The 11725-nt window shown below is 39.0% G+C and overlaps 1 protein-coding gene across 1 annotated transcript; it reads left to right on the plus strand.

Moving 5' to 3' along the window:
- The first annotated feature begins 201 nt into the window (after positions 1 to 201).
- On the plus strand, positions 202 to 11408 carry LOC137198595 (chitin synthase chs-1-like). The gene is made up of 20 exons (XM_067612443.1): positions 202 to 303; positions 3599 to 3787; positions 3921 to 4800; positions 5309 to 5492; positions 6233 to 6403; positions 6562 to 6736; positions 6839 to 6940; positions 7123 to 7264; positions 7442 to 7642; positions 7752 to 7867; positions 7969 to 8137; positions 8277 to 8456; positions 8574 to 8852; positions 8981 to 9158; positions 9253 to 9287; positions 9410 to 9474; positions 9849 to 9959; positions 10050 to 10264; positions 10365 to 10458; positions 11310 to 11408. The coding sequence occupies exons 1-20, from the start codon at positions 202 to 204 to the stop codon at positions 11406 to 11408; spliced, it is 3687 nt and encodes a 1228-aa protein (XP_067468544.1).
- Positions 11409 to 11725: the final 317 nt, after the last annotated feature.

The raw sequence follows: 11725 nt of genomic DNA on the forward strand, positions 1-11725 counted from the left end.
ACAAGAATCCAATATAAATTTTTAGTTTTTGAATGAGATGTTCAACATGAGTTTTGTGGGACAATCTGCCTCCTAACCAAAGTCGTAAGTATTTATAATGCTGTACTGTGTCAACTGAGAGCATGGACAGATATGGGAACATCTTGCTTCACAAGAGCACAACAAGGAAGCATAAAGACCATAAAATAGGTAGTATAAAAGATGGAATTGTCCCTCCTTCTTTCCAACAACTTGCCCATCACCTTCATTCACCTACGTCTGTTTCCTGGCTCCCCATTGATGAAATACCTGGCTGGTGCTCAGGTGTGATGAGTCATAGCTACAGGTGCTAACCTTTATAAGCTGTCAAAGGTACTCATGCATTTGCAACAATCATCATGGAGGAAGAAAGAGATATGCCCAAGTAAGTATACGCTCATTAGAAAAATAATTTAAAAAAATTAAATAAAATGCGTTTGGCAATAGCTGGTAATTCACTCCAATTGTACATATATATATATATGTATATATATATATATATATTGCAAAAAAGCAATTTATTTAACTAAAAATCATGAAAATAATAATGAAATATTCAACATATTAAAATAATGGAATATTATTAATTTTGGTTGTTAATAGTTGCTTTGAGTAACACCTCATTCACTTCATTCTTTTAATGTTGTAATTTAATATTTTTTTATTATTTGCAATTATTCAAAGTTTTAATGTAATATAAATAAGTTATGCATGTTTTTAAGTAGAAAATGTCAAAAGCTGCTCCGTTCATTACTTTTTAATTTAGATATTTGTTATTTTGAGGAATTCACAATGGGAAAAAAGTAATTGCAGATATGGAGAGTAAAATTTTATAGTTACATTTATGCATACAAATCATCTGCAGGATTTTCAAATAATACACTTTTTAAAAACTTTGGGCCCTATTTTAACGATCTAAAGCGCACGGTCTGAAGTGCACGGCGCACTTGCATTTAGGGTGCGTCCAAATCCACTTTTGCTATTTTAACGGCGGAAAAATGGTCGCTGCGTCAGGCGCAAGGTTCAAAGCGGTTGTCCATAGTTTCCTAATTAATTAATAATTTTCGGCGTAACATGCAATAAACCAATCACAGTGTCATCTCCCATTCCCTTTAAGAGCCAGGTGCGCTTCCACCTTGGCGGATTGCTATTATGATGGCTCATTTGCCAAGTAGTAAGAAGGAGCGCTTCTCTGCAGAGGAAACGGATCTGCTCGTGCGCAAAGTGAAAGCGCACGATCCATAACGAGCACACTTGCCTCTGCTGCTCCTGGACCCTCCCGTGGCCACAGACCACCAGTTTAAGATCCTGCTCATTAATTTGTTGCAAATTTATCTTCGTTTGGTTTTTGAAAAGGTTTATTTTTTTAATTACAGCTTTGATTTCTTTAAAATCGTTTTGTTCAGTCATGGAGTAACAGGTCAAATCAGCAGGGTTTTAATTGCTGAAAGTATGGAAACCTGATCACTGTACTCTCAAAAATGTTAAAGAATATTTGTTAAATATTGTTCAAAAATTAAATCATTGATTGTAATCATGTAAAGAATCATCAACACAGTTATCAGGGCTTGATCAGCTCTACAAGGTGCTGATCCTGCTGCTGGCAGCAACTAGGAGCTGTCCAGATTTATTTCCTTCCTCAGTTTAATACTTGTTTCCACCTCATTTATTTCCTCATGTGTTCCTCATGTCATCATGTATTGATGCAGCAGGAGAGTCGATCTGTGTCTGATCCGTTGTTTAAATACCTACATGTATTACCATGATTTGGTCAAATAATTAAACAATTTAATCCATCATTACTATGATTAGTTAATTCTGATAAATATTATGACTAAGCATTATGACATGTATTTTGAAATGTGTTAATATACACAATGATAATCGTTCACATTGTATTCCTTTAATTTGTTACCTTTTGCATGTTTGTGCACTGCTGCGCGTCCTGTGTATGTAACAAGCAGAGTGTATGTTGTGCGGCCGCCTGTGTAGGCGCACATTACTGTCTTGATAATGCGCCCTTAAAATAACAGTGAAACACCGCGCCATTGACTTTAGACCAGGTTTTTGTTGGTCAATAGCGCAATCGCTCTCCGCTGCCTCAAAAATAGCAATGCGCCGATAATGCACCTGACCACACCTTACTTTTAGACCAACACGCCCATGGGCGCTCTGATGGGCGCAAGTGCCAAATGCTATTTTAAAAAAGTGGGCGCTGGACGGGAAAATGACAATTGTGTCGGTCTTAAAATAACGAAGACACTTGTGCTGCGCTTAGCGTAAGATAGGGCCCTTTCTATTTTTAAGCATTAGTATGGTTTCCACTTCATATATATCTACATCTACGTGCTTATTTATATCTATCAATTTACATATATATATATATATATATATATATATATATATATATATATATATATATATATATATATATATGTATAGTAGGGGTGTGCCCAAATACAAATACATTATTGGCAAAGCACAAATAGTGTTTTTTTTTGGTTTGTTTTTTTTTACGAATATTTGTTTCATACAAATATTTCAAAAATTATTTGTTTTCAGGAAGAAAAATGAACCATGTCAAATACCAGAGTGCAGGTTGGTTATATCGCTATCTCAGTGTCTCTCCTCTGCTCCGCTGTGATGTCTATTAGTAGGCCTCAGTGACGGGAGTCACATCCACCTGCTACATGATGCATATTTCCTAATTTGGACATCACTTCCAGAGTTGGGAGTGTTCCCTAGAGATAAAGCTGAGCTACTGACACACGCTTCATGAACAAGCTTCATGAACACTTGTTGTAACACTTTTTTTTTTAAGCCTCTGTCCAATTTTATTCGAATACAAATACAAATACAAATAATTTTGTACTGCGCTCTCTGCACATCCCTAATGTGTATACATATATATATATGTATATATATATATATATATGTGTGTGTGTGTGTGTGTATATGTATGTATGTATATATGTGTGTGTGTGTGTGTGTGTGTGTGTGTGTGTATATATATATATATATATATATATATATATATATATATATATATATAATATATATACATATATATATATTGTTATGTTACTACTTTCCTACTTCCGTCAGATTACCTTGGACTTTGACATTTTGGTATCTTTAATCAGGAGGCTGTGGGATACCTGTCGAGAGGTCCCAGTCATTGAAGATGAACATACGCCCTGGAAACTAATAAAGCTGCTGAAGTTAATCTCTTTATGTGTAGTCGCTGTGCTTGTCTTCGGATTGGCGCTATGTAGCAAGGTTTGTTATTTTCATTAACTAATTTTTCATATATATATATATATATATATATATATATATATATATATATATACGTTTTATTTATAAAGCACATTTCAAGGTACTCTAAGATGCTTATTAATAAATAAATTGTTGTCCATACCTGTTTTCAAGTCTAGAATATAAACTTAATTTTGTCCTAATAACTCAATTCCACAAAGTACTATACCCAGTCATTGTCTATGTAGCAGCTGCTCATTTCACAATGAAGTATTAATGAACTGATTTAATCATAACCATTTTTTCATTTACTCGTTTTTAGACTTCTTTCCTCCTCCTGATCACCTTATCCAATGAAGGCACTAAGACCCTCCCAGCTGACCAGAAACCTGTCGCTCTGCTGTGTATCGGCTGCTCTCTCATCACTTCCAGCGTCCTTCTTTTCCTCAAAAGCTTCTGGAAAGCGTGCTACAAAACATCAAAGCTGCCAAAGAAAGCAACTGCTGCCCTGGTGAGACAAAGTCCAACTACTTTTCCTAAATCTTTTTTCTCTTTAGCTGATGCCAAAGACAGAGCCTAGCAGATATATTGGCCCTTTTCTTTACCAAGTTGAATTTCATCTCTTTCTTCTGCCTCTTCTTCAGGTTCTGTTCTTTGAGTTCCTGGTGTCTCTGGGTGCAGCAGTTCTCACCATAGTGGCCATGCCACACTTGGACATTGTGACCAATGTAACCATACTGAACGGTGTGGGCGTCTTGTCTGCACTCCTGCAGGTGGTAGCCCAGTGCACTGCCAAAGAAAGAAACCGCTTCCTGCTGCCATCCATCACTGCCTTCATCCTCATTTTGCTTGGTTACATCCTGTTCCTTGTCTTATACATTATGAAGGATCCAAATGATACCAAGATGGCAATTTGGGTCGGTCTAGCTGTTGGTGGGTCATTCTTGGTGTCTTTCAACTGGTGGGATAACTACTTCAGATTGATCAGTGAGAACAGTGGCTCTGTCTCCCTCAAGATGCTTTGCAGAGACATGACAAAGTGTCAGAACATGCTGCAAATCCTCTCCAGCCTGCTCAGAATCGTGGTGACTGCTTGTGTGCTTGGCGCCTACGTCCCTCTGTCCAAGATGGACTGGGGCATAGTGACCTCCATCCCGAGTCGTGAGACAAGGATTATAGCCATCATCATCGGGGTCCAGCTCATCTCCTCAGCACTGTGCCACTGGTTTGCAGTTGCAGCCTGCAAGATGCACGCCCTGCGACGATGCTTCATCCTGCCTCTGTACCTGGCTTCTCTGGCTGTGATGGCTCTGCTGATCATCCCTGTTATTGTTTACTATCAGGACTACAGAATAAGTCTGAATGGGACTGAAAGCGTCAACTTCACAGGCTACTGCACTGAAGTTGTGTATGCAAGAAACCAAAGCCTGAATGGCAATGTGTTCCCACATCTGGTTTTAGATGTTACACACACTCTGTGCTTCCTGGACATGTCTAGTATAACTGACATCGGCCTACTATCAGGTAATAAACTAGAGCCTGGTATTACCTACAATGTAATTTAGCACAAATTATAAATATGAGGGTCACATAAGAGGGTCACCAGACCAAAACTTTTTTTTAAATTTACATGTGGCTCAATGTGGAGGTTCTTAAGGCCACCACACCTTGTTCTACATACCTGTCAGCCACAGTGCTCAGGTGTGTGCAGGAACCATTGCTTTAAAGAAAAAAATCTAGCCTCAGTATCTTTGCATCATGATGAAGTTATTTTTAAACAGAAATGGAAATGACCCAAAACTCTTATCATACACAATTTAAGCAACTAAACACAGTTAAGCAACAGTTATCACCAAGTAACCCTGCAGGATTATTTTGTTATATAGTGCTGCATGTTCATAATTGTCGCAGATTTGATATTAAAATTACCACTGATATGTCAGAAAGCTCTGCACTTTTCTAAATATGCTAAAATATTTCATCATGTCAGAAGCTGAAATTTTCCTTAAATTTTTTGTTGATCTTTCCTCAGGTTCAGCAGTGGCTTGGTGGCTCGGTCTTGTGTTGGCCACCCTCCACTTGTGGTATCTCAACGTGTATCGTATCCAGAGGACCCAGGACCTGTTCATCAGGAGGCTATATGAAGGAACCTTTATTGAGCAGTCCCTACTCTTCAACACCCGATTTGACATTCAGACCAAAGACAGAATGAAGAGGTAAGTGTGTGGTGTCTGCATAGGAGTAATCCTCCACTTTTGGTCCTCGCAAGAATCATCAAAAGTCAGATCTTTCAGCCTTCAAGGTGTGTTTGGACCTTGAAGAAGTTTATCGAGATGGGATTGAATTGTGTGTCCTCTAAACAAAAAAATCTCAAATTTGCAAATCTTTTAATTTCAGAGACTATGCAGTCTTTGAGCCAGTAATGGTATATCTGTGTGCAACCATGTGGCACGAGACCTACGATGAGATGATTAGTATCATTATTTCAATCTTCAGGTGAGTTATGCAGACTCTATGCTCTGTCTCTCTTATGTAATATTACCTTCATTTTCATTACTTTCTTTCTCTGTTGATTCCTTGAGGCCAATTATTCTTTGAATTCCCTCACACCAAAGAGATGTAAGAGAAGAGAATAAACTGCTAGAGATTACATGTATACAGTTTCATGATTTAGAACACTTAAGGATATTACCAAGAGAGTTTGAGTCCTGTAGTTCAGTTGAAGAAATGCTACTTATAGTTAGAAGTTTGTCTAATGTAAAAGCAGGAAAAGTCTGTTAAATGAGTTAACCTACCATTTTGGATATCAAAGATGTTTTTGTCACAGATTTCATCTACTAAAGTTTAAGGTCTCAGCTCACCCAGTTTCAGCAGTACATTGGTAACAACTTCATCATTAACTTCCTCACAGTGGATTTCCTCACAGTTCCTCTTTGTCATTTTCTGATCACTGCAGACTGGACAAGTACAGACCAAAGAAAGAGCCAAAGATCAATGATTTCACCTTTGAGGCTCATATCTACTTTGATGATGCATTCAATGCTGTTGAAGGGCATCAGGGGCATCATGGGTCTGAACTCAATGAATATGCAATAAACCTTGTGAAAATCCTCACAGAAGTTTATGGGTAAGAACCATCTTAAAAATTATCTACAATGATGGTGCATTGAGCTTTAAGTCTTAAAGATTACCACAGGTTATTAATTGTAGCTTAACAAAAGTAGTAGTTAACACATTTTTCATAGTACAAAGTACAAATCACTATTACCTGTTCTCTGTTATCAGCAACTTCATGAACATTGATGAGAAGTTCTTCAGAGAGCAGCAGCAGATCCCTGATCAGAAGATCGTAAGGACGCCGTATGGAGGTCGTCTTGTGGTCACCATGCCTCATGGCAACATCATTGTGGTCCACTTCAAGAACAAAGAGCTCATCCGCCACAAGAAGAGGTGGTCTCAGGTAGGAAACTGACTTGCTGGAGACTCAACCCTTTATGAAATATTTTCTACTACAATGCACTGTTAGATGTATTTGTTTTAACTGTTATTTAATATTTCCTAGGTCATGTACCTTTACTATCTTTTGGGCTGGAAACTCACAAGCAAATACTACGGATGCTGGCAGAGAGGAAAGGATGAGAAAGAACTGCAAGCAGAGGTCCAGGTGAGAAAAGAAGAAAGGCACATATACACAGAAGAACACACAGCCAACTTTTGACACACTGTAAATGTTGTGTATATATTTTGTGGACTTTTTAATGAGCATTTACATGTATGGGCAGTATTCCTCAATTAAATGGCTGTGGTATAAATGTAAGACAGAGCAAACTGTGCATTTTCATCCAGAAAAAGAAGCACAACACCTACCTCCTTGCTTTGGACGGGGACACAGACTTCCAGCCGGCTGCTGTGATGCTGCTCATCGATCGTCTGAAAATGTACCCACGTGTTGGGGCAGCATGTGGCAGGATTCACCCCACTGGTTCAGGTTGGCACATAGTACAATAAAACAAAAAACAGTTGAGAGGTTTAACAGACAGGGGTTAAGGTAAAGCTTTAAGCACAAATAACAAATATCTCTAATAGCAACCATTGTACCTGAAAAGCTAACAGTGACTAGCACCGTTGCACTGAGGTTAATAAAGCTTCTGTATTTCCTGGGCAGGTCCTGCAGTATGGTTTCAGAAGTTTGAGTATGCCGTCAGCCACTGGCTACAGAAGACGGCGGAGCATGTTATTGGCTGCGTGCTATGCAGCCCCGGCTGCTTCAGCCTGTTCAGAGCAGAGGCACTTATGGACGACAATGTGATGAAGAGATACTCTACCAAGTCCATGGAGGCGAGCCACTACATTCAATATGACCAAGGTAATGGATGCCATTTCTTAGACTTCCTGTCTCGGAACTCAGTCCTGATGTCATCCCTCATGATTCGTCTCTCCTTCCTTTATTTAAACAAAGTCTCTGTACCCTGCAGGTGAGGACCGCTGGCTGTGTACGCTTCTGCTGAAGCAGGGATGGAGAGTGGAGTACAATGCAGCATCTGATGCCTACACGAACGCCCCGGAGGACTTCAAAGAACTCTACAACCAGGTGAGTGCTGGGACTGATCAAGATCAAAACTGTGCTCCTATGCAGTGCTTGTATTTTTTCACATCATTTTATCACATGCTAATGGCTCTTTGCACCATCAGCGTCGGCGTTGGGGACCATCCACAATGGCCAACGTTGTGGATCTTCTGGGAGCCACCAGCCTGATTTCAAAGAGGAACCAGTCCATATCCAAACTCTTCATGTTCTACCAGCTCTTTGCCCTGGCATCAGCTATACTGGCGCCCGCAACCATCTGCCTTTTGATCGCAGGTTAGGTTCATTTTTGTAGATGAGGACATAATCCTTTGTAAACTATAATTTTGAAATCAACTGAATTTCTATTGAAATGTATGCAAATAAAATGAAAGTAGAATATGTAAAACTCAGGCCCGTCTTTTGTGTATTTCAGGAGGTTTGACCTTCATCTTCAACATCAATGCGAACAGCGCTCTGGTCCTGTCTGTGATACCTCCTGCCATCTACCTGGGTCTTTGCTTCAAGCTCAAGACAGACACTCAGATCATTATTGCAGAAGTCATGAGTGTCATATATGCATTTCTAATGTTGGTGGTGTCAATGACCATTATAAGTGAGTTAAACATAAATAGACTATGTAGAAATTTATGTGGCAACTTTAGTTGCACATGAAGACCTACCTTAAGCTGCTTTAACCTTAAGATTGCTCCACCCATCTACTTTCCATCAGGCTCAATGGTGAAGGACAAAACCATCTTGACACCCAACAGCATCTTTGTCGTGTCCATGGCGATCATTTACATCATCACTGCGATAATGCATCCACAGGAATTTCCACTGGTGTTCCACGGCTTTCTCTACATCATCTGTATCCCCAGTGCCTACCTCCTGCTCACTATTTACTCCATGGTCAACATGAACAACGTCTCCTGGGGCACCAGGGAGACAAAGCCTGCCGCTGGAGCCGCCCCTCCTACAACCACAAAGCCACAAACACCAGCCCAGAAAGGTAGATAGCAGATTAAACTAGGATAAGATAACATAAAAAAGACACAAGTTTATTACATTCATAGAGTAACACCAAACAAGTATTAGTGCTTGAGCTGACTGAACTTAAACAAATTTTCATGCCTGCAGCCAAAAGCACCTTCGCACGTTTCTTCTCGTGGGCCAAATGTAAAAAATCCAGCCACAGAACTAATGGAGAACAGCTCACTGTCAGCCAGGACAACCTGGTCCCCAAGCCCACACAGCCTGAACCTCATCCTCAAAACACCATTGTGGAGGACATAAAGATCCTTGAGGAAGAGCAGAAGTATTTTTCTTAAGTTGAAACAGCGATTGAAATATAACGTGTCACCTATAAAAAGTGTGAGATGATACTGATTATCTTTCCAATTGCGTTTCAGGCAAGAGGAGCCTTCTTTCAATTATCCTGCCCAGTGTAAGTCCTGAGGATTTGGCAAAAATCTGTAAAAGTCTGAATCTGCTGCAAAAATGTTGGTTTCAAACACACTCTCAGATGTCACGTTGTCTAATATTCTCCTGTGTTGCTCTTCTCTTCAGGTTGGGTCACAGACTTACAGACTTTGTCTGTTGACATGCACCTGCAGGAGGACACGCTCAGCCAGGTGCGTATGTCTTGTTTTATCATTTAAGTATGATTATCTGCCTCAAATTATATTTTAATCACCTTTGTCTAATGTCTAAATGATGCTCATCGTATTCAGTTTCAGTACAGCAGGCAAAAACTGACTGTACATGCATGCACAAATATTAAAATTACCCTAACTGCCTTATGTTATTCTTCTGTGGTATGCTTCATTCATTTGACATGTATTTTATACTGTTGCTGCTAAACTCAAACAGTGACAACGATAGTATATCTTTGGGAATACCAGTAAATAAATACACAAAGCTAGTTCCCTGCCCTACCTATATCACTACGCAGCTTAAATATGATGTATGTTCAGAGTAATGATTTGAGCTGTGTGTTTCTCTGCAGGAAGAGGAGGCATTCTGGAAAGAGCTGCAGGAAAAGTACCTGAAACCTCTGCCTGATGACAAAGAGAGACAGAAAAAAATCGCCAGTGACCTGAGAGAGCTGAGAAACAAGGTACAGTCAGTGTGAGGAACTGTTACATACTTAACAGGAAACCAATGTGCAATGTAATTAAATGAATCTTATCTTTGTCATAACACACAGATAAACTTCGTCTTCTTCACCGTGAATGCCATGTGGCTGGTGGCGACCTTTACCCTCCAGCTCTTCAACATGTCCTTGTCCATCCAGATCCCCAAATTCGACCTCCAACTGCAATACACTGGAGAAAACATTGTGATCGATCCCATTTCCTTCATGTTCATTCTGGGCTTCGCTGTGTCAGTTGTGATCCAGTTCCTTGCCATGCTGTACCACAGGTACAAAACACCAAGTCACTATTCAGTTATCAACATGTTTTTGATGCTCATAATGTTAAAAATGTTAAAAATATAACTTTTCTGTTCTGTTTTTATCCAGAATATACACCCTGATCCATTATATAGCCTTTATGGACACAGAGCCCAGAGAATCAAAGCCTGAGAGCCAAGATTCATACCTACCAGGCAAAAAGGTAAATTACTACTGATATTATAACTAAAAAAGTGTTACTGTTATTACTACTACTACAGTTGCTACTTTTTTGACTTCTATTCAACACTCACTGTTACTATAGTTACAGTTACTACAACAAACACTTGTACTGATACTAGAATTACCAGTAATAATAATTATCTATAGTCTTTGGTTTTATAGTACTGCTGGCAAATGGCACAAAGCTGTGCCATCTCTACTATTCAGTTATTTAAAGATAAGATTCAGACGTACACTTTCAATTCAGGCCATATTGAAATGTTGTTCCAAATACTTAGATTGAGTATTGAGAAACTCCTGCAAATGAAGTCCAATAAAGCAATCATTTAGGCCTCAAAGTGACAATAAAAAACAACAAAAAATAACATTTAAAAAACAGGAAACCGACAGGACAATCAGACACATCTTTGTTTTCTACCAATTTAACAAGGGTCACCAATCATGCTTTCTACTGGTAATTCTATCCACATTTGCACAGTGAGCGGCTGAGCTGATATGTCCTATATCAAACAGCATTTGTTGTTATTCATAGAATTGATTATAAGGACAGCTTGATTAGGATGTACCTCCCACCAATTATTCAGGGTTGTGCTATGTAAGACACTAATCACAGTACTGAACATTCAATTGTCCTATAGATACTTTTCTTTCAATAATAAAGCCAGTGGAGACTTAATTTACTGACATACGTCAAACTGCACCCTTATGCTACTGTCATTAGACTAGAACAAATGGTTTAGTCACCTGCTTGAAGTATTCCAGGTGTGGTATGTGGTATGTGTGGTGGTATTTACATGTACTGATGTTCATTCAAATTCCTCCCATGTCAAGTCCATCTCCAACTCCAACTCAGACTCTGAGCCAGAGGACAGTGATGATGAGATGCCTGTCATGTTGTACAGACGTCACGACGTTGGCACTCTGGTGTAAACACAGACTTTCTGTGCACCACCCAAACTTTTGATCACTTTGAAATATCAACTGCACGTGAGATTTTACCAAAAAATGTCCTATTATGTACTGTATATTATTTATGTTTATGTTTAATCAAGTTTACTTATTTATTTATTCATTTATTTATTCATTAAAAAAAGCCTTTGATGAACCAGTTCATCAAAAAGTGCTTCAGAGGAAACAAAATACATTATAAAAGAAAACAACTCAGGGACAGAACAAAAAGAACACAACTCCTAAAAACAGTAATTTGTGTGTGTGCATAAGCAACACCAGGTCACTACACTTGACAT

The sequence above is a fragment of the Thunnus thynnus genome, chromosome 15, assembly GCF_963924715.1.
Source record: "Thunnus thynnus chromosome 15, fThuThy2.1, whole genome shotgun sequence".
NCBI classification, from domain to species: domain Eukaryota; kingdom Metazoa; phylum Chordata; class Actinopteri; order Scombriformes; family Scombridae; genus Thunnus; species Thunnus thynnus.

Excerpts from the sequence above, each read along its gene's own strand:
- LOC137198595 (XM_067612443.1), top strand. The coding sequence starts at position 202 with ATGGAATTGTCCCTCCTTCTTTCCAACAACTTGCCCATCACCTTCATT. Across the intron at positions 6,737-6,838 it reads ACAAGAAGAGGTGGTCTCAG|GTCATGTACCTTTACTATCT; the intron begins GTAGGAAACTGA and ends AATATTTCCTAG. Across the intron at positions 10,265-10,364 it reads CTTGCCATGCTGTACCACAG|AATATACACCCTGATCCATT; the intron begins GTACAAAACACC and ends GTTTTTATCCAG.